Genomic DNA, 22,474 nt, shown 5'->3' with positions numbered 1-22,474 from the left:
GATGCTACGCCATTGGCTGAGAATAAGACTCAGTATTGGACGCAAATGACCATGTGCATGACTCCCGTACATCAGGAGGTGATTCGCTTTCTTGTTCTGCATAATTTGCATGATGTTGTCGTTTTGGGTCTGCCATGGCTGCAAGCTCATAATCCAGTTTTAGATTGGAAAGCTATGTCTGTGTCAAGTTGGGGTTGTCAGGGAATTCATGGCGATACTCCGTTGTCTATTGCTTCTTCCACTCCTTCTGAGGTCCCTGAGTTTTTGTCTGACTACCAGGATGTATTTGATGAGCCCAGGTCCAGTGCCCTGCCCCCTCATAGGGATTGTGACTGTGCTATAAATTTAATTCCTGGTAGTAAATTCCCTAAGGGACGACTTTTTAATTTGTCTATACCAGAGCATGCCGCGATGCGGAGTTATATAAAGGAGTCTTTGGAGAAGGGACATATTCGCCCATCCTCTTCCCCTCTTGGTGCAGGATTTTTTTTTGTGGCCAAGAAGGACGGTTCTTTGAGACCTTGTATAGATTATCATCTTCTGAATAAAATCACAGTCAAATTTCAGTATCCTTTGCCACTATTGTCTGATTTGTTTGCTCGGATTAAGGGTGCCAGTTGGTTCACCAAGATAGATCTCCGTGGTGCGTATAACCTTGTGCGCATTAAGCAGGGAGATGAATGGAAAACAGCATTTAATACGCCCAAAGGCCATTTTGAGTACTTAGTGATGCCTTTTGGACTCTCTAATGCTCCTTCTGTGTTTCAGTCCTTCATGCATGACATCTTCCGAGAATTTCTGGATAAATTTATGATTGTTTATCTGGATGACATTTTGGTCTTTTCTGATGATTGGGAGTCCCATGTGAAGCAGGTCAGGATGGTGTTTCAGGTCCTGCGTGCTAATGCTTTATTTGTGAAGGGCTCAAAATGCCTCTTCGGAGTACAGAAGGTCTCCTTTTTGGGTTTTATTTTTTCTCCTTCTACTGTGGAGATGGACCCAGTCAAGGTCCAGGCTATTCATGACTGGACTCAGCCCACGTCTGTTAAGAGTCTTCAGAAGTTCTTGGGTTTTGCTAATTTTTACCGTCGTTTCATCGCTAATTTTTCTAGCGTGGTTAAACCTTTGACGGATTTGACCAAGAAGGGTTCTGATGTGACTAATTGGTCTCCTGCGGCCGTGGAGGCCTTTCGGGAGCTGAAGCACCGGTTTTCTTCAGCTCCAGTCTGTCAGCCAGATGTCTCTCTCCCCTTCCAGGTCGAGGTTGATGCTTCTGAGATTGGAGCAGGGGCTGTTTTGTCGCAGAGAAGCTCTGATGGCTCTGTGATGAAGCCATGTGCTTTCTTTTCAAGAAAGTTTTCGCCTGCCGAGCGGAATTATGATGTTGGTAATCGGGAGTTGTTGGCTATGAAGTGGGCATTTGAGGAGTGGCGACATTGGCTCGAAGGAGCTAAACATCGTGTGGTGGTCTTGACTGATCACAAAAATCTGATTTACCTTGAATCTGCCAAGCGCCTGAATCCTAGACAGGCTCGTTGGTCGTTGTTTTTCTCCCGTTTCAACTTCGTGGTCTCATACCTGCCTGGTTCGAAGAACGTGAAAGCTGATGCACTTTCTAGGAGTTTTGTGCCTGACTCTCCGGGAGTTTCTGAGCCGGCTGGTATTCTCAGAGAGGGAGTGATTTTGTCTGCCATTTCCCCAGATTTGCGACGAGTGCTGCAGAAATTTCAGGCAGATAGACCTGACCGTTGTCCACCAGAGAGACTGTTTGTCCTGGATAGATGGACCAGAAGAGTTATTTCCGAGGTTCATTCTTCGGTGTTGGCGGGTCATCCTGGGATTTTTGGTACCAGAGATTTGGTTGCTAGGTCCTTCTGGTGGCCTTCCTTGTCGCGAGATGTGCGGTCCTTTGTGCAGTCTTGTGGGATTTGTGCTCGGGCTAAGCCTTGCTGTTCTCGTGCCAGCGGTTTGCTTTTGCCTTTGCCTGTTCCGAAAAGGCCTTGGACGCACATTTCCATGGATTTTATTTCGGATCTTCCAGTATCTCAGAAAATGTCTGTCATCTGGGTGGTGTGTGATCATTTTTCCAAGATGGTCCATTTGGTGCCCTTGCCTAAGTTGCCTTCTTCCTCCGATTTGGTTCCTCTATTTTTTCAGAATGTGGTTCGCTTGCACGGCATTCCTGAAAATATTGTGTCTGATAGAGGATCCCAGTTTGAGTCCAGGTTTTGGCGGACTTTTGTGCTAAGATGGGCATTGATTTGTCTTTTTCGTCGGCCTTCCATCCTCAGACTAATGGCCAAACCGAGCGAACTAATCAGACTAATCAGACTAAGGATCATAACAGCAGGCCAATTGAAAAGCGGCAGGCCAGACATACATTACAATAGCCGCAGGTGGCCGGAGCCTGACGATATTTACTGTGGGAATTACAAAGGTGGGGGAGGTCAGAAGGGGGATATCTTGTCCCCTCTGCCCAGGGGCGCAGCCTGTGGGCTGATGCATTAGGGACATGCATCTCATATGGAACCTATTATACATACATAGAACTGCACAACATATTCTGGGTGCTGGGGGGGTTCCGTAACAATGACTTGAGTTTTCATTGGCTGTAAGCCATAATCAACAACATTAACAGAAATAAACACAAACTCTAACCGACCTGGAAAATCATTTTGTAAGGTCAAAATGAATGCTGTAAAAACAAAATCCAAAAACTATAGTGGAATTGCATTTTTTCACCATTTTACAGCACTTCAAATATTTCTCTTATTTCTCTAGCATGGAAAAAGTACAACTTGTCTTGTAAAAAACTAGCTCTCATATGTCTATGCGGACGGACATACAAAAATGATGGCTCTTGGATGAAGGGGAGGAAAAAATTTAAGTGTAATAATGGTAAAATTGGTTGCAGGGCGAAGGGGTTAAGGCATAAAAACCACAGAACCTCACACAATATACACACAGAGCCTCACCTAACACACACAGCCTCACCTAACACACACAGCCTCACCTAACACTCACAGCCTCACCTAACACTCACAGCCTCACCTAACACTCACAGCCTCACCTAACACTCACAGCCTCACCTAACACACACAGCGTCACATAACACTCACAGCGTCACATAACACTCACAGCGTCACATAACACTCACAGCATCACATAACACTCACAGCGTCACCTAACACAGCGTCACATAACACACACAGCCTCACCTAACACTCACAGCCTCACCTAACACACACAGCCTCACCTAACACACACAGCCTCACCTAACACACACAGCCTCACCTAACACACACAGCCTCACCTAACACACACAGCCTCACATAACACACAGCCTCACATAACACACAGCCTCACCTAACACTCACAGCGACACATAACACACACAGCCTCACATAAGTCTCACATAAAACACAGCGTCACATAACACAGAGCATAACATAACGCACACAGCCTCACATAACACATGCAGCATCACATAACACACAACACATACAGCCTCACATATCACACGCAGCCTCACGTATCACACGCAGCCTCACGTATCACACGCAGCCTCACGTATCACACGCAGCCTCACGTATCACACGCAGCCTCACGTATCACACGCAGCCTCACGTATCACACGCAGCCTCACGTATCACACGCAGCCTCAAGTATCACACGCAGCCTCACGTAACACACGCAGCCTCACGTAACACACGCAGCCTCACGTAACACACGCAGCCTCAAGTATCACACGCAGCCTCACGTAACACACGCAGCCTCACGTATCACACGCAGCCTCAAGTATCACATGCAGCCTCACGTAACACACACAGCCTCATGTATCACACGCAGCCTCACGAAACACACGCAGCCTCACATAACACACACACGCAGCCTCACATAACACACACACGCAGCCTCACATAACACACACACGCAGCCTCACGTAACACACGCAGCGTCACGTAACACACGCAGCGTCATATAACACACACAGCCTTGCGTATCACACACAGCTTCTCACACAACACACCCACAGCCTCGCATAATAGAGCTTCAGAAAATACACACAATTCATAAAGTCTCAGACAATATACACAGCCTCACACAAAACATACACACAGCCTGACAAAAAACCTCACGCAATATACACACAGCTTTACATAACATATAAAACCTCACACAATACACGCACAAACACATAATGCAAAGCCTCACACGACACACAATACATGCACAGCCTAACACTACACACACAGCTCTGCCACAAGAACAATGTAGAACACTGCATACACATACAGTGCTGCACACATCTCACATATACACAGCATTGTACATGGAGCACCACACCTCACAGGAGCAGCTTCCTTCTAGCCACAACCTGAAGTCGTTTTCTCCTCACACAAACATTTCACTCCATCACAGTTCACAGCCTGACCACTCCTCCCACACACGTGACTGATCACGTGGTCATGACATCATCAAAGGTCCTTTTGCTCAGTTAAGATTTACCATCTCAAGAAAGAACATTTTCTTAAAGTGACAGTGACTGTAGAGCCTCACTGTGTGTTTATCTTTACGCTTCTCTGCTTTACGGCAGTGGCTCCAGAGATGACTGTGCACCTGACCATAGGACTGGACAACGGGGGCAGGTAATATGCCAGGAAGGGTGGGCTGTTCTATGTCATGGTACTGGACGTGTGTGTGTGTGCACATCTATACATTGTTTATATATGTATACATATATAATGTGTATGTGTGTGTATGTATATATATATACTTTTCTAACAACATAGCCATGTGACAGCTATGTAAAATAGCTGGTATCTGACGCATGTGGATGCAGCTCAGCTACTGAGCCCTCTCCACACTTGACGAGCCCTTCCCAGGGCATGAATACAGCGTCCTTTAGCAGGAAGGGGTTAATGTGTCTGGGGCCTTTAGAGCTGAACTGATGGGTCATTCGCAGAGCTTATGTCGGTCTTCTCTGCTGTTAGAAGCGTCTTTCAAAATGACAAAAACCACTATAGAGGCCTGTGCACACCTTGCAGATGTGTCTTTTTTTGTTTCATTTTTTTCTGCGCAGATTTGTCACAAAACCTGAAGGGTGAATAAGAACCCTGAAGTGTCTTGCACACGTTTTTGCTGCAGATTTCACTCATACCAAGGAATGGGCAAAAATCTGCACCAAAAATACATGTAAAAAAGGTGCTGATTTTATGCTGTGCTTTTCTAAAATTTCTGCACCTACCGTTTGTCTGTTTTTGCTAGTGTTTTCTTCAATGTTTGATAGATTTAAAAAAAAAAAAAAAAAGTGCGAAAAATGCTAGTAAAAAAGGCTCCCAAGAATAACTGAAAAAATGCTAAAAAAAACAAAAAACAAAGCATGGGAAACAACAAAAAAGATGCTAAAAAAAGGCTTTAGTTTTAGAAAACTTCAGAGAGAAGGAGCAATTCCTGCAGTGTCTTTTTCTTGAAAAACGGACATTTTTGACTGCCGTAAAACAACGAAGTGTGAACATTCCATTAAAAGTCATCTGTCATAGAGTAGGGGGCTTTATTGCTCAGGATCCCCTCTTTAGCTGACTTTCGTCTTGAAGTGCTCTGCTCGCCATGTAACACCTCTGGGATCTGTGCAGCTACTCACAGTCCTTGACCTTTCCTATGTAGAACGCATCCTTTACTCTCTGCATGTATTGATGACATGATTGCAATAACACTCTTATTGTGCCATATTACAGTGTACACCCCATGTGATCTGACAACAATGCGCAGATCTGATATGCATTGCTATCACACGTCTGCGAGTCCGGGATAATGCAACGAGTCAACAAAAACGTAGTGCTGGCTGTTCTGACAGCGGCAAGTACATTGTTTCTTCTGTTCCAGCTGTACTACTACCGATACTACATATCTACCAAGGTAATATTCTCAGTCCCCTTATGGACCTATTTTGAAAGCTAGTAAAAAACAGCCCATAAGTTACAAGTGTTTTTGATGGCATTTTTCATTTTTTAATGTTTTAGCTGTGACCTTAGGTACAACACAGGTCATGCAGCCAAAGATCGCTGCACTCCACTTTTACATTTTTTAAGTGAAAAGGGTCACATTGCAACCCACAAGACCCAGGAATGGAATTGCGGCAAGCAAGTTGCAAAAGTCGGAGTCGGTTGAATTTTATGCAACTTGCTTATTGTGGTTGTGGTAAAATTGGGGCTCAAAATGCGCCCCCTATGCACCTGTATTATGCTGGGATGTAGCACTGGTGTACAGCAATCTTTGGTCCTGTAACCTGTGTCAAAGTCCTTGTGCATCCCCAGCCTTATAAGATAAGTTTTGCATTACATTTTTGAAGTGTTAGTGTGTGTGTGTGTGTGTGTGTGTGTGTGTGTGTGTGTGTGTGTGTGTGTGTGTGTACATGGAGTATTTTTGAGATGGTCAAAAATTTACATGTATTCTAGAGTTCTAGAGGAAACTGCTTTTTAATAAACTCTTTTAAAACAAGAAGCAATAGAATGAAGCTGAAAGAGAGAACATACAGATTAGATATTAAAAGAAACTTTTTGACAGTGAGGGTGATCAATGAGTGGAGCAGGTTGCTATGAGAGGTGGTGAGCAGTGATGAGCGAGTATACTCGTTGCTCTGGTTTTCCAGAGCACGCTCGGGTGGTCTCCGAATATTTGTTAGTGCTCGGAGATTTAGATTTCATCGCCTCAGCTGCATGATTTACAGCTGGTAGCCAGCCTGAGTACATGTGGGGGTTGCCTGGTTGCTAGGGAATGCCCACATGTAATCAAGCTGTCTATTAGCTGTAAATCATGCAGCTGAGGCGATGAAAACTAAATCTCCGAGCACTTACTAATACTCGGAGACCACCCGAGCGTGCTCGGGAAAACCCGAGCAACGAGTATACTCGCTCATCACTAGTGAGTGGTGAGTTCTCCTTTCATGGAAGTCTTCAAACAGAGGCTGGACAGACATCTGTCTCAGATGGTTTAGTGAATCCTGCTTTGAGCCGGGGGTTGGACACAATGACTGTGGAGGTCCCTTCCAACTCTAACATTTTGGCTTTCTTGAAGCCTCTTGTGTGTTTTTGCTGAGGTTTTTTTTTTGAGCGGAAACTGAGTAGAAACTCCAAATTTGCAGAGTTTCTGCCATAAAACGCCACAAATAGCTCAGTGTGCAGATAACTTAAAGGGAACCTGTCACCCCCAAAATGGCTGGTGAGGTAAGCTCATCGGCATCAGGGGCTTATCTACAGCATTCTGTAATGCTGTAGATAAGCCCCCGATGTTACCTGAAAGAGGAGAAAAAGACGTTAGATTATACTCACCCAGGGGCGGTCCCGGTGCGGTCAGGTCGGATGGGTGTCTCCTGTCCGCTCCGGCGCCTCCCATCTTCATTCCATGACGTCCTCTTCGGGTCTTTACGCCGCGGCTCCGGCGCAGGCGTACTTTGTCTGCCCTGTTGAGGGCAGAGCAAAGTACTGCAGTGCGCAGGCGCCGGAAAGGTCAGAGAGGCCCGGCGCCTGCGCACTGCAGTACTTTGCTCTGTCCTCAACAGGGCAGACAAAGTACGCCTGCGCCGGAGCCGCGGCGTAAAGACCCGAAGAGAACGTCATGGAATGAAGATGGGAGGCGCCGAAGCGGACCGGAGACACCCATCCGACCTGACCGCACCGGGACCGCCCCTGGGTGAGTATAATCTAACGTCTTTTTCTCCTCTTTCAGGTAACATCGGGGGCTTATCTACAGCATTACAGAATGCTGTAGATAAGCCCCTGATGCCGGTGAGCTTACCTCACCAGCCATTTTGGGGGTGACAGGTTCCCTGGTAAGCGCACAAGACATCTTTTTCAATCAAATTCCACCGGGAATCTGCCTATAAAAAAGTTCTGCAAAACTGCCGCAAAAAAAGTAATATAATGCACCTCAGTGTCAAAACGACTTTGCTGTGCACCCATTCAGTTTTTTTTGTGCCCCTTTTAACAACTTCAGAAGTTGGAAGCCATGAAGCGGTTCAAAAAAGTAACATTTATTCTTATGAATAGAGAACAAGACCAGCACATCCAAGCTAGTGTGAACAGGTGCCAACCAAAAACACATATAAGTTGAAAAACGATAAAAGTTGCACCATTATTTACCAAGAATGATTACTCTAGAACATTAAAAATGCATTACTGCCATAGAAAAAAGGAAAAAAGCGCTATATAATGTACACATGAAATATTTATCTGCAAAAATTGTTATTAAAAAAGGAAGGTACTTCGTGCATAAATTGGCCAATGTATGTGAGCCCAATTGCCAAGTCAAGGCGTCCTTCGTAATTGGATCCCTGTCCTGTTTTGTCACCTCATATTTATTATTATGCTCGTTTCTGCTAGAAAGACTCTTGCTAGTTATACAGTTGTGTGTGTGAAAGTGTTTGCCCCTTACTGATTTCCTATTCTTTTGCATGTTTGTCACACTTAAATGGTGATCAGAAACAAACAGATTTAAATATTAGAGATAGCAGAAGAAAATGCTAATTTTAAATGAAGGCCTTTAATATTAAGGGAAAAAGAAATTCAAACCTACAAGGCCCTGTTTGACAACAATGATTCCCCCCTAAACCTAATAACTAGTTGGGCCTCCCTTAGCAGCAACAACTGCAATCAAGTGTTTGCGACAACTGGCAATGAGTCTTTTAGAACGCTCTGGAGAAATTTTGGCCCACTCATCCTTGCAGAATCGTTGTAATTCAGCCACATTGGAGGGTTTCCGAGCATGAACCGCCTTTTTAACCCCTTTACCTCTGAAGGTGATTTGCACGTTAATGACCGGGCCAATTTTTACAATTCTGACAACTGTCACTTTATGAGGTTATAACTCTGGAACGCTTCAATGGATCCTGGTGATTCTGAGACTGTTTTTAGTGACATATTGTACTTCATGATAGTGGTAAAATTTCTTGGTTATGATTTGCATTTATTTAAAAAAAAAACGGAAATTTGGCAAAAATTTGGAAAATGTTGCTGTTTTTAAGCTTTGAATTTTCATGCCCTTAAATCACAGAGATATGTCACACAAAATAGTTAATAAATAACATTTTCCACATGTCCACTTTACATCAAAATAATTTTGGACCCCAATTTTTTTTTGTTAGGAAGTTATAAGGGTTAAAATTTGACCAGCGATTTTTCATTTTTCTAACAAAATTTACAAAACCATTTTTTTGGGACCACATCACATTTGAAGGCACTTTGAGGGGTCTGTATGACAGAAAATACCCAAAAGTGACACCATTCTAAAAACTGCACCCCTCAAGGTGCTCAAAACCACATTCAAGTAGTTTATTAACTGTTCATGTGCTTCACAGGAATTTTTGGAATGTGGGAAAAAAATGAACATTTAGCTTTTTTTCACAAAAAAATTACTTCAGATCCAAATTTTTTATTTTGACAGGGGTAACAGGAAAAAATGGACCCTAACATGTGTTGTGTAATGTCTCCTGAGCATGCCGATATAACATGAGGGAGAAAACCACTGTTTGCGTGCACGGCAGAGCTCGGAAGGGAAGGAGTGCTATCTAGATGTGTGGTGAGCACCTTGAGCCCCCAGGTGCTTCACAGAAGTTTATACCGTTGAGCTGTGAAAATAATAAAATCACATTTTCCTCACAAAAATGTTATTTTAGCCCCAAATTTGGCATTTTCATAAGGGTAACAGGAATAATTGCATCACACAATTTGTTGTGCAATTTATCATGAGTAGGCAGATGCCCCATATGTAGGGGAATACTACTTTTGAGGCACAGTGCAAGGGAAGAAGGGAAGAGCCGCTATATTGGAGTTCAGATTTTGCTGGAATGGTTTGAGGGTGTCATGTCACATTGGCAGAGCCCCTGAGGTGCCAGAACAACAGAAACCCCCTATATGTGAACTAATTTTACAAACTACATTCCCCAATGGATTCATCTAGGGGTGCAGTGATCATATTGACCCCACATGTGCCTCACAGAATTTTATACCATTGAGTGATAAAGAAAGAATAAATTACATTTCTTCCACTAAAATTTTGTTTTAGCCCCAAGTTTTGATTTTTTTCCCGAGGGCGCCAATACCCTACATGTAATCGGGAAATATTTTTCAGACACAGTGCAAAGCTCAGAAGGCAAGGAGCGCCAGATTTTACTGCTATGGTTTGCAGGTGCCATAACCAACTGGGAGAGCCCATGAGGTGCCAGAACAGCAGAACCCCCCCATAAGTGACCCCATTTTATGAACTACACCTCTCAATGAATTCATCTAGGGGTGCAGTGAAAATATTGACACGACGAGTGTGTAACAGAATTTTATACCATTGGGCAGTGAAGACAAAATAACTACATTTTTACCACCAAAATTTTGTTTTAACCCCTGATTTTACATGTTCACACAAGAAGTGGGTAAAAATGGCACCCTAATTTGTACCACAATTTCTACTGAATGTGACAATACCCCATATGTGGCTGTACGGTACTGCTTAGCCATATGGAAAGACTCAGGAGGAACGGAGCGCTATTTGCCTCCGGGTGTGCAGATTTTCCTAGAACAGTTTGCGGACTCCATATATAGAGCCCCTAATTGTTAGAAGAACAGAAACCCCCCCTTAAGTGACTGCATTTTGGAAATTATACCCATCTGGGAATTTATCTGCAGGTGTAGTGCCGATTTTGACTCCATGGGTATTTTCCAGAAACAAGCAGCAATGAATGTTGCCGTGTGAAAATTGCAAACTGCCGTTGTAGTGACCAGAACGTTGCAGTCACCAGTATGTTATCCCAACCCCGTGATTCTGGAGCCATGCACCCATAAATTAGGCGGGCTCTCATCACTTCAGAAATGCCAAACATGTGGACGCTATATGTGGTTTAGGTACACTGTGATGCTCAGAAGGGATGGGGCATTTGGATTTGGGAGCACAGAATTTGCTGAATTTCTTTTGGAGGGTGAGGAGCTATTTTGCTTTTCCAGAGCCTTTGTTTTACCAGTAACGTGGAAGACCCCTATATTTCTGTTAACAGATGACAGACATGAGTGGGGACTTGCTTTTTTTGGGAACATTTTACATAACATTTGGGATCACAGTTATCCGGTGCTCTATGCTGAGCACTTACTTTGTGGTTTCCATCTAATTCTCTGAGTGACGTGATTCAGATGAAACCACGAGGGATCCATTCACTATAATGAGGCAGCAGAGTTACTCTGGACTCCGTCTGGCCTCTGTTCAGCAGTTTCCTTCTTTTTAGAAGTGCTGAAAACTGTGGCCGATGGCACTTTTATATCCTAAAAAGACAGACACCGCCGGATCACAGGTCAGATGGCGTCCACAGTGCCTCCATCTGCCTCATTATAAGGAATCTTCCTCCCGGGTGTTCTGTCGGAATCTCGTATTTCAGAGAAGGAAACCCTGGTGTAAGCGCTCAGCGCAGAACGCAGGATAAATGTGCACCGAGCCTTACTGCCATCTTTGGGATTCAAAATGGAAAAATCAACAGCAGGTGAACAATTAGTTTTATTTATTTTTACGCAATTCCACGTGCGGTATAAGTGATTAGGCAACTTTATTCTACAGGTCGGTGCGATTACAGCGATACCAGATTTATATTGGGTTTTTATATTTTGAGAGCTATAATTTTTCCAGATTTTTTCCCACAGAGTCATGTGACGGCTTGTTTTTTGCAGGACAAGTTGACGTTTTTATTGGTACCATTTTCAGACACATGACATTTTTTGATCTCCTTCTATTCCGATTTTTGGGAGGCAGAATGTAGAAAAACCAGCAATTCAGGATTTTTTTTTTTTTTTTTTGGGGGGGGGTTATGTCATTCCGCAGGGGGTAAAATTGGTAAGTCAGTGTTATTCTTTGGTTCAGTAGCGATACCACATTTATATTGTTTTTTTTAATGTTTTGACAATTTTACTCAAACTTTCATAGAAAAAAATAATTTTTGCATCACTTTATTTTGAGAACTATATCTTTTTTATTTTTCCGCTGATGGAGCTGTATGGCAGCTTGTTTTTTGCTGGACAAGATGGTGTTTTCAGCGGTACCATGTTCATTTATATCTGTCTTTTTTATCGCATTTTATTCCACTTTTTGTTCTGCAGTATGATGATAAAGCATTGTTTTCTACCTTGTTTTTTATTTATTTTTTATATGGTGTTCACTAAAGGGGTTAACTAGTGGGACAGCTTTATAGGTCAGGTCGTTTCAGACCTGCCAATACCAAATATGTGTACTTTTTTGTTTATTTTTTATTTTTTCATTCAAATATTTATTTAGGATACAATATCTTTTGATTTTTTTTAATTATTATTTTTACTATTATTATTATTATTATTATATTTTATTTATTTATTTATTTTTTTACTTTTTTACTTTGTCCCACAATGGTACTATCATTTTTTGCAGGCTGATCGCTTGTATTAAATGGGGATGCAGCAGCATCCCCATACTATGCAAACTGTTAGCTGCGGTCCATCCGGGGGCTGTCATCCCTCTACCTGCTTCCGGAATGCTGTGAGATGTAATAATCCGTCTCTGGTCAATAAGGCCCAGGGCACAGTGACAAAAAGGGGTTAAGGTCATGCCACAGCATCCCAATCCGATTAAGGTCAGAACATTGACTAGGCCACTCCAAAGTCTTAATTTTCTATTAAGCCATTCAGAAGTGGATTTGCTGGTGTGTTTTGGATCACTGTAACAACTGTAAAACAAAATAGTGAGATAGTATAGAAAAAGTATAATATGATACTGCACTTACCTTTAAATGGAAGCTTATAGGGAAAAAAAAACAGAAAAAACAACAGAACATGGTGCGCTTAGAGGAGGAAGCCAAATAAAGACTGTATCTTTAGACTTTTCAATAATTTACTATAGACTTTTTAAAATACCTCTTTCCTCAGTATTTTTAAATTAAAAGAAAACCAACACAAACTCAGGAAAAATTCTGCAGAACGCTACGTGTCTGAATCCATAAAATGGAATTTTTGTAAGGCTGGAGCTAGATGTCTCAGAATTGCCGTGGATTTTTGGGTTTTCAAAACCTCATTCTGCTTAACCAGAAAATCTGTGTGAAGCGCTGGGATGTAGTGAAGCGCTGGGATGGAGGAGAAGCCCTGGGATGTAGTGAAGTACTAAGATGCACGGAAGCCCTGGGATGCAGTGAAGCGCTGGGATGCAGGGAAGCGGTGGGATGTAGTAAAGTACTAAGATGCAGGGAAGCTCTAGAATGCAGTGAAGCGCTGGGATGCAGGGAAGCGTTGGGATGCAGGGAAGCGTTGGGATGCAGGGAAGCGCTGGGATGCAGGGAAGCGTTGGGATGCAGGGAAGCGCTGGGATGCAGGGAAGCGCTGGGATGCAGGGAAGCGCTGGGATGCTGGGAAGCGTTGGGATGCAGGGAAGCGCTGGGATGCAGGGAAGTGCTGGGATGCAGGGAAGCGCTGGGATGCAGGGAAGCGCTGGGATGCAGGGAAGCGCTGGGATGCAGTGAAGCGCTGGGATGCAGTGAAGTGCTGGGATGCAGGGAAGTACTAAGATGCAGTGAAGCGCTGGGATGCAGGGAAGTACTAAGATGCAGTGAAGCGCTGGGATGCAGGGAAGTACTAAGATGCAGTGAAGCGCTGGGATGCAGTGAAGCGCTGGGATGCAGTGAAGCGCTGGAATGCAGGGAAGCGCTGGGATGCAGGGAAGCGCTAGAATGCAGTGAAGCACTGGGATGTAGTGAAGCGCTGGGATGCAGGGAAGCGCTGGGATGTAGTAAAGTACTAAGATGCAGGGAAGCTCTAGAATGCAGTGAAGCGCTGGGATGCAGTGAAGCGCTGGGATGCAGGGAAGCGCTGGGATGTAGTAAAGTACTAAGATGCAGGGAAGCTCTAGAATGCAGGGAAGCGCTGGGATGCAGGGAAGCGCTGGGATGCAGGGAAGCGCTGGGATGCAGTGAAGCGCTGGGATGCAGGGAAGCGCTGGGATGTAGTGAAGTACTAAGATGCAGGGAAGTGCTGGGATGCAGTGAAGCGCTGGGATGCAGGGAAGTACTAAGATGCAGTGAAGCGCTGGAATGCAGGGAAGCGCTGGGATGCAGGGAAGCGCTGGGATGCAGGGAAGTACTAAGATGCAGTGAAGCGCTGGGATGCAGGGAAGTACTAAGATGCAGTGAAGCGCTGGGATGCAGTGAAGCACTGGAATGCTGGGAAGCGCTGGGATGCAGGGAAGCGCTAGAATGCAGTGAAGCGCTGGGATGTAGTGAAGCGCTGGGATGCAGGGAAGCGCTGGGATGTAGTAAAGTACTAAGATGCAGGGAAGCTCTAGAATGCAGTGAAGCGCTGGGATGCAGGGAAGCGCTGGGATGCAGTGAAGCGCTGGGATGCAGGGAAGCGCTGGGATGTAGTAAAGTACTAAGATGCAGTGAAGCTCTAGAATGCAGGGAAGCGCTGGGATGCAGGGAAGCGCTGGGATGCAGTGAAGCGCTGGGATGCAGGGAAGTACTAAGATGCAGGGAAGCGCTGGGATGTAGTGAAGTACTAAGATGCAGGGAAGTGCTGGGATGCAGTGAAGCGCTGGGATGCAGGGAAGCGCTGGGATGCAGGGAAGCGCTGGGATGCAGTGAAGCGCTGGGATGCAGTGAAGTGCTAAGATGCAGTGAAGCGCTGGGATGCAGTGAAGCGCTGGGATGCAGTGAAGCGCTGGGATGCAGGGAAGTGCTAAGATGCAGTGAAGCGCTGGGATGCAGTGAAGCGCTGGGATGCAGTGAAGCGCTGGGATGCAGGGAAGCGCTGGAATGCAGGGAAGCGCTGGGATGCAGGGAAGCGCTAGAATGCAGTGAAGCCCTGGGATGTAGTGAAGTACTAAGATGCAGTGCATTTTCAAATAGGATGATATCCACAGCACAAATTATCCACCTCCTCTGGTCCAGGCTGTAGATTTCTTGTAAGCGTGTCACTATTGTTTCCAAAATCTGCATGGAAATAAGATTATTCTGTGTATCATGTAATCTTCTGCTGCAGATTTCTGAGGACCTTACCTACTCTTCTGAGATGAAATCTGCCATCAAACCCTTATGTACTTTCATATACCTGGGTCTTTCTGCAGATTTTCACTGCACCCTGTGAATTTTGTATCAGCCAATTTGCTTGTATTTTTCATTGATCTCTTTTCATAGTGTTTATTTATTTTTATTTTTTTTAGAATGGCCCGGCTTTCTCTAAGTTGAAAGGAAGTTTGTCAACTCAGGACGGTACACGTTGGGTAAGTAGAATGTCCTTGTCATGTTCTCTGCAGGTCTATGGGTTTCCTTTTCAGAAAACAGGGGTCTGTCTTGTTATTGCATTATGTGCCATCAATTTATTTTATTTTTTTTCCACCATAACCGTGCTGCTGAGTAGTAACAGTGATATTTCAGTGTATGGAGTAAACGTGGCTTCATGAATGTGGCAGTCAATCCAAACTTTCTCTTTTTCATGCAGAAAATGGCATCATTACATGTTCATTTGTAGCTCTGATAATTCTCTTCTTTACTTGTGCTAATCTTGAATTGCCTTGTGTCTTGTATCCCATTCTCCTCCATCGCCATATTTCCAATTACGGAGTCTCTACCTTTTCTAGTTCAGTGTGTATACAGGGCAGACACTGCCAATGTACAATCTCGTATGCTCATCCCATTCTAGAATCTAAGCTGAGGTTTTAGAAATGTGCCTGAATATCTCAAAGAAACAGCCTTCAGGACTCTGATTGCAGCTCTGCTGGCAAACATAGATGTGCTTCATTTAGCTGCTAACTTACTGAGTCCATGTTTATCAGAAAGAAGTAAATTAAATGCTGTAAGTTAATGAACACTTTTTATTTTTTCTTTCCTTCCATGCAGAAAGTGGTTAAAACCTTTTTCAATCTGGTTTCCAAACACAATGTACCAGTTTTTCTAGTGGATTCTCAGATTTTGGGACTCTTAAGAAATGATTTACAACGGTTGAGGAGCTCGCCAGACAGTTTGCCACCGGGATGTCAATATTTCTGCAAGCAGAGGGACATCACTACTTTGGGCCTCCTAGACAAGTCATGGGAGCATAAAGTAAGGGTAATTGCTTCCATTAATTCTACCACATAGGTTGTCAGCCATCTTTTCCTGTGTATTGAATACCCGAATATCTCTTTTATTAAAGGGGTTTTCCGCTACTAGGACAACCCCTTCTTAAACTAAATGTTCAGCCTCGATAAAATAATTAAACCTATTGTCGCCTCCCGTACCGGCTCCGTTCCCACGTTGTCGGCACTCAAGGTCCAGGGGCTGTGATGTGGTGAAATGACACGTGATGCCTGGCGCCCAATCAGCGCTGGCGTCATTGTCTCTGCCTCCTGTCAAAATGAACATGAAGAAGAGGTCTGAGATCAGCTGCATCCTGCACTTCTGCTTCATGTTCAGTTCATTGGAAGACTGAGAAAGTGATGCCAGCGAAGATTGGGTGCCGGCGTTATGTATCACAACACCGCGTCACAGCCCCGAGGAGAGTGAGTGCCGACAACGTGGGAACGGCGCCATCACGGGAGGTGAGTATAGGCTTAATTATTTTATTGGCTGGGGCTACATGGCGATGCGGGTCTCCCAACAGCTATTCTCATACTAATCGTACATCCAAAAACATCTTTGCAACGTGTCTGAGACTTTCTGTCCTGTGACTATTTTAAATCTGCGATTTTTGCTTTAGAAAGAGTGCCAAATCCCAGATAAGTTGCACACAAGTTGCAGTCACATGTGACTTTTATTGAAGTCTATGTGACCAGCGAGAGCAAATTCAAAACATCTGGAAACACTTGCAACTGCATCGCAGTCACAGGAGGTTGCAGGTCCATAGGAAATCATTCGATGGATGTCGCAATGCAGCACTATTTTAGTGTCACCATGTAGCCATATGAGAATAAGAATGTGATCAACTAGATAAATCATTTGCAGAATGGTTATATTTAGTATTTTAGTAGCCATTACATTTCCAGATGTCTTCATATGACTTGTGACTATGATATCAAAATGTATCATAGGGCAGTATTTTTCGAGCTGCTGAAAAACTGGGATTTCAGTGGCAGAAATATGATGGACGAGATCCACGACTGGAAGGGATGGATGATCTCTCCGGCACAGAAATACCTCTTCATTATATTTTCAAGATGGCAGCTCACACCATTCATTTGGTAGTGTTTTATGAAAGGAGTGGCAACTACCTCTGGCACGGCCCTTTACGACTGAGGAGAAATATGGATAGGAAGTTTGCACCTTTCCGAAAGCTTCAGTTTGGTCAACATGCTGGGGCCTACAGCAGGTAAAGTTTTTGGTGAAAGCAGATTATTATGAGAGGTAAAATAATAGAAGTTGTTGTGAAAGGTTCCTGACAGTCAAAAATATATTGTTTACATATTCGCTACGTAAAGCCAGTTTAATATTTCTGATATTTAGACCATAATGTTGCGAATCTTCTGACCCAAATTCAACAGCCTCATAGGACTATGTTAAATAACTCATTTTGATCCCTATAATAGACACATATGAGTTAGATAAGTTCAGATCAGAAGACCCGCGGCCAGTCTGTAAGTCGTGGTCTGTACTCAGACCGTGAAACAGGCCTAAGTCTTTGTACTCCCTTTTATTGGCTGCCTCCTATACTATAACATTAAATCGCCGCAATTACAAAGTGCACAGTCCAGAAATAGTGTTCACCATATGCAGGTTCTCACTTACACATGCTAGTGGTGAGATGTGCGCAACTGGGTTCCAAACATGCAAAATTACACTTGGATATAGTGACAAAAAGCTGCATTCTAGCAAGTAAAGTAATAAAAGATGTGCATTTATTCACCCAAGTTACACCTCCAACACTTCAGACGCTCCTGGGTCCTCTTTCCAGCTATATAAACAGTGATATATTTATGTAGTAAAGAACATTTTTGAGCCCTATCACCACTGTTGCCCTGTTAGCATCTTGCTAGAAAAGGGCAGAGGTGTCCTTATTGTAACTTTGTGCCGTGACTAGAATTTTCCTTTACACTCTTTATTTTTGATTTTTAGTGTTGATCTGGTCCAGATTACTGTAGACAGATTAAAAGTGAAGATCCCCAGAGATCCCTCGCGCTTTTTATCTGAGATTTCACATTCAAGGTTTTTAGAGTGCCGCTACAAAGAAGCTCGGTCTTATTTCAAGGTTGGTTTGGTTTTCTTTTCATTAAATTCTCCAGTCTTTCATAGGCTTTGATACATAAATGTAGAGAAAACTTGTTTTCCTAGTGTTACATTATTAGGTATTCCACATACCTGGTTTGTTTTGGTTCGTGTTTGGTTCTTCTACTGTGGCTTCCATAGCTGTCACCATCACATTTGATGGCAAGGATATTGCAGCATGCAATTCAGTTCTTTCTGTCGAAATAACAAACCTAAAAGTCAAAGACCAAATTCATAAGTGAGTTGAGTCCCCAAGGAGCTGTTTGGATCTGCCCAAGGGTTTGGCACCAGTTAGAAGTGGAAACCGTAGTGCAGATGTGAAACGGTAGCTACAAGCCTGCAGTTACTGTATGAGAGTAAGTAAACTGGAATGACGATAGCGCAAATGGGGTCACTTTGGTTTGCCCTGCAGTAGGGTGCTACTTCAAAACGCAGTGACAATAAACAGCATTTAACCTTCATGGGTCTTTGACTCCATCTGTCAATATTTTGACAGGCAGCGTGTGAATTAACCCATTCGGTTCCACTCTGTTACTCTATGTGACTGCATACTTGTAAATCCTCACATCGCACTCTGCATGCTGTGAGGATTCTCTTGTGTTGGCAGTAGGCAATTTGCATACTTCCAGCCACATTCCGACTAGACAGAATCCGGCCTCGCTCAGTACACTTGTACCCATACCCATCTAGTCATGTGTCCAGTGGCAGCACCTGAGAATCCTCAGAGCGCGCAGTGCGTGCGATGTGAGGATTCACAGTTATGCAGTCACTTAGAGTCACTGCAGACTTGTAGCTTAAGACCGGACAACCCTTTCACTTTAAAATGTTGGTATGCCGACTACTGGATTTTCAAGGACTTTTACTCACTGCTAAAAGCATCCAGTCTACCAGTATGCAACTACCACATTCAGACTTTGGGGGCTGTATATTGTACATGGTGTAGTAGATCAGCTCACTCGGCTGCATACGGAGGTTGTCACGGGAACACTGCGGCTTTAAGGATGCACTTGTTTTATTAGATACAGCATAAACCAAGTTTTAAGCACAAAATAAACACGGTCCTCTGAGCAAAACAAAACGGTAGGACTAGGTGCAGTCCTTGCACTAGTGGGGCTCAGCCCACTGAGGGTTAGCAATCTCCTTTAACAAACACCACGTGCACAGACACTGTCCTGGAGTCCTTCCACTCCAGTCACTACACCCCCAGACTGCCTCTGGAGCCCAGATATTTAAGCCCAGACCAGGTGACTCCTCACCCATGTGACTGATCACATGATTGTGACATCTCACAGGTCTTGTCAGCACATGGCGGTGCCGGCTCTGAAGGTGGATATAAGGTGGATACCCTCCCACCCACTCTATGGATGTCCACATAAAACCAGCCCATTTATAAAACTTTAGCTTCAGCCTCAGGAAAATACTCTGGCTTTATATCACTGATGCCATTAACACCTTAAGGGCCAGGGGTAATTCCGTTTTTGCGTTTTTATTTTTTGCTCCACTTCTTCCTAGAGCCATAACTCATGGCTGTCAATATGGCCATGTGAGTGCTTGTTTTTTGCGGGACGGGCTGTACTTTTGAAAGGTATTATTGATTTTACCATATTGTCTACTGGAAAACGTGAATAAAATTCAAAGTGTGGTGAAATTGCAAAAAAAAAATTTTTTTTTACCATGTTCACTAAATTTAAACTGATCTGCCATTATAATTCTCCAGGTCATTACGAGTTCACAAACACCAAACATGTCCAGGTTCTTTTTTTATTTAAATACAAAAAAACCCAATAGGCATAATTAAAGCGACAGGGGATCAAAGAATATATTGAACCATAAAATATATTTTATTAACATAAATAAACACACAAAAATCTGAGCAGAGTATAACTACCAAAGCAGGAAAATTAGGTGGATCATAATAAAAAGTACAAGTGGAATTGATGTAAACAGAGGTAAGTTATAAAGGGTTAAGAGATGTGCAAAGGCAGAGCAGCAATAGGGAATTAAATGTGCGCACAAAAGGTCCTAATGAAATCTAACACCCTCTCATAAAGCCCGTTCAAAAGGTATTATCCTCGTGAGGTAGAGGGTGGGTTATATATATTGTGTCATAAACATACATAAATATATGTATTTGTTGGTTTTAATATTTTTTTCTTTTTTTTTTTTGTATTCATTTTGATGTTTTTTAAACATTTTTTTTATTTTTATTTTTTTTACTTTGTCCCTGTATGTGACTTCAATTTTTGCTTCTCTGATCACTGGTCTCATACAATGCAATACACTTGTATTGCATTGTATGAACGCTGCAAGTGTTACACAGGCAGATCACTTGTTAGATTCAGCTGCTGGATGAGTCTAACAAGCCACTGTAGCTGGCAGACCTGGAAGTCATCACGTGACCGCCGGCTGCCGGGACAACACGGGATCCCGCATCGGAGAGGTGAGTATACTCGTAGAAGTGGTCTCCCTCTGCTATCTTGTAAATGCTGCAATCGTGGCATCTAGAAGGTAGCAAAGGGTTAATATCATTGGGACCTGATCGAATCAGGTCCCTATGATGTCAACTGTCAGAGCTACCGCTCTGCACAGGAATCGCAGGACCCTGGGGGCCCTGAGCGCTGCGAGACCACCGACAGCTCACTAACATTGGCGCTGCACAGAGGCCAGCAAACGCCGACATTTATGTACTGACCTGTGGGCGGTTGGGAAGAGGTTAAGTGGTGTTATTTCATTTTATTGCAATGTTGCAGCGACCAAATAAACGTATTTCTGGCATTTTGAATTTTTTTACTTGCTACGCCATTTACTGGCGATTTTGAACGTGGCGATTCCAAATATGTGTATTTTTGAATTATTTTTAATTTTTATTTTGAATGGGACAAATGGGGGGTGATTTGAACTTTTTAGATTTTTTTTTTGTGTATTTTTAAAAACATTTTTGTTTTTACTTTACACTTGGTTGAATAGTCCCCATGGGAGACTAACTAGTAGCTGCAATCATCTGATCGCTTGTGCTACATAGAGCAGGGCTGCAGGCCTGCCCTATGTTGCAGAAATGCTGACTTGCTGTGAGCATCAACCACTGGGCGGCGCTCATAGCAAGCCGGCAATGACAACCACAGGGGTCATGCCAACCCATCGGCAACCCGCATTCATGTGAAACAGGCGCCGATGGGCGAGGGTAATGACCCACTTCCGGCGCGTGCATGATGAATGGTCTGTCAGAGTTTGACAGTGACATTTAACATGTTAACAGCTGCGGGTGGATCGCGATTCCACCCTCGTCTGTTGGGGGCACATGACAGCTGACCAGATCAGCTGTCATGGACCAGAAAAGGTGATGGCCGTTAAGGGGTTAAGCGTAGTGACACACATCTCCCCTCCAGTACTTTACCAGTGACTGGGTCACAATGGCATCTCGCCAGTATAGAAGGAGTGTTCTTGTTAATGCTAATGGAGTGCTCTTTAAATGCACTTCTGCCAAATTGTAGCATTTTGAACTGTGCAGTGAAGTGTTGTCGACATGCAATACATTTCTTTTTGTGACAGATCAAAAACTTATGATGATGTGTTGAAATCCCTTCTGTTTCCTCCTAGCTCTATCCTGATGACTTATCGCTAGAAGGGATTGAATTTAGAAAGAAAGCCAAAGCACTTTTACACCAGGCAGCAGCAACCTTGGACTCATTGGGTGTGAGCTTCTGGATCAGCAGCGGGACATGTCTAGGTAATTCAATATGGTATATTGCTACTACCCACAGCATAGAAAACTGATTGGGAACGTAACCTAGATAAGCAAAAAATGGCTACATAGCAAAGAATAAAAAAATCACAAAGTAAGAAAATCCTGATTAATAAATGTATGGCACATAATCCCATAGAATGTCTGATAAACCATTAATATAGGTTATGGGCAATGTTCACATGCAGTATTTATTCTGCAGCCAAAACCTGCTCTCTTGGCAGTAAAAATGTTGCAGTTTTTAGTGTGGATTACGTGTGTGATTTTCTCCATAGTACTCGTTTAATAAAGTTAGTTTTATTTATGTAGGACAAGATGTTCCTGGTGTCACAAATGAATCAATATAGTATATGTACTATAATAGACTAAGTAGTTCCTTACTGATGAAGCTAAAGCACGTGTTGTTTTTGATACATTTGTGGCACATCTACTGACAGGTAAAATATGATTACGGAATATGATGAGTTATTAGCTATAGTGTCAGATATTAATGTGATGAGTCATTTTTT

General features: G+C 43.4%; 1 protein-coding gene across 2 annotated transcripts in view; it reads left to right on the top strand.

Annotated features, from left to right (window-relative positions):
* Nucleotides 1-4,451: 4,451 nt before the first annotated feature.
* Nucleotides 4,452-22,474, top strand: part of FKTN (fukutin) — a 36,157-nt gene continuing 18,134 nt past the window's right edge. Inside the window, exons 1-7 of one of the 2 annotated variants that reach the window (XM_077249340.1) lie at nucleotides 4,452-4,649; nucleotides 5,739-5,919; nucleotides 15,208-15,267; nucleotides 15,884-16,087; nucleotides 17,053-17,330; nucleotides 18,074-18,206; nucleotides 21,821-21,950. In XM_077249340.1, the coding sequence (XP_077105455.1) occupies nucleotides 5,815-5,919; nucleotides 15,208-15,267; nucleotides 15,884-16,087; nucleotides 17,053-17,330; nucleotides 18,074-18,206; nucleotides 21,821-21,950 (910 nt within the window). In that variant the 5' untranslated portion in view covers nucleotides 4,452-4,649; nucleotides 5,739-5,814. Of the gene's footprint in view, nucleotides 4,650-5,738; nucleotides 5,920-15,207; nucleotides 15,268-15,883; nucleotides 16,094-17,052; nucleotides 17,331-18,073; nucleotides 18,207-21,820; nucleotides 21,951-22,474 lie in introns of both variants that reach the window. The other variant, XM_077249333.1, reaches the window with a different exon arrangement.

This window comes from Ranitomeya variabilis, chromosome 1, assembly GCF_051348905.1.
Source record: "Ranitomeya variabilis isolate aRanVar5 chromosome 1, aRanVar5.hap1, whole genome shotgun sequence".
Lineage (NCBI taxonomy): Eukaryota > Metazoa > Chordata > Amphibia > Anura > Dendrobatidae > Ranitomeya > Ranitomeya variabilis.
Note: the sequence above shows the minus strand (reverse complement) of the source record. Positions and strands in the feature narration are given on the sequence as shown.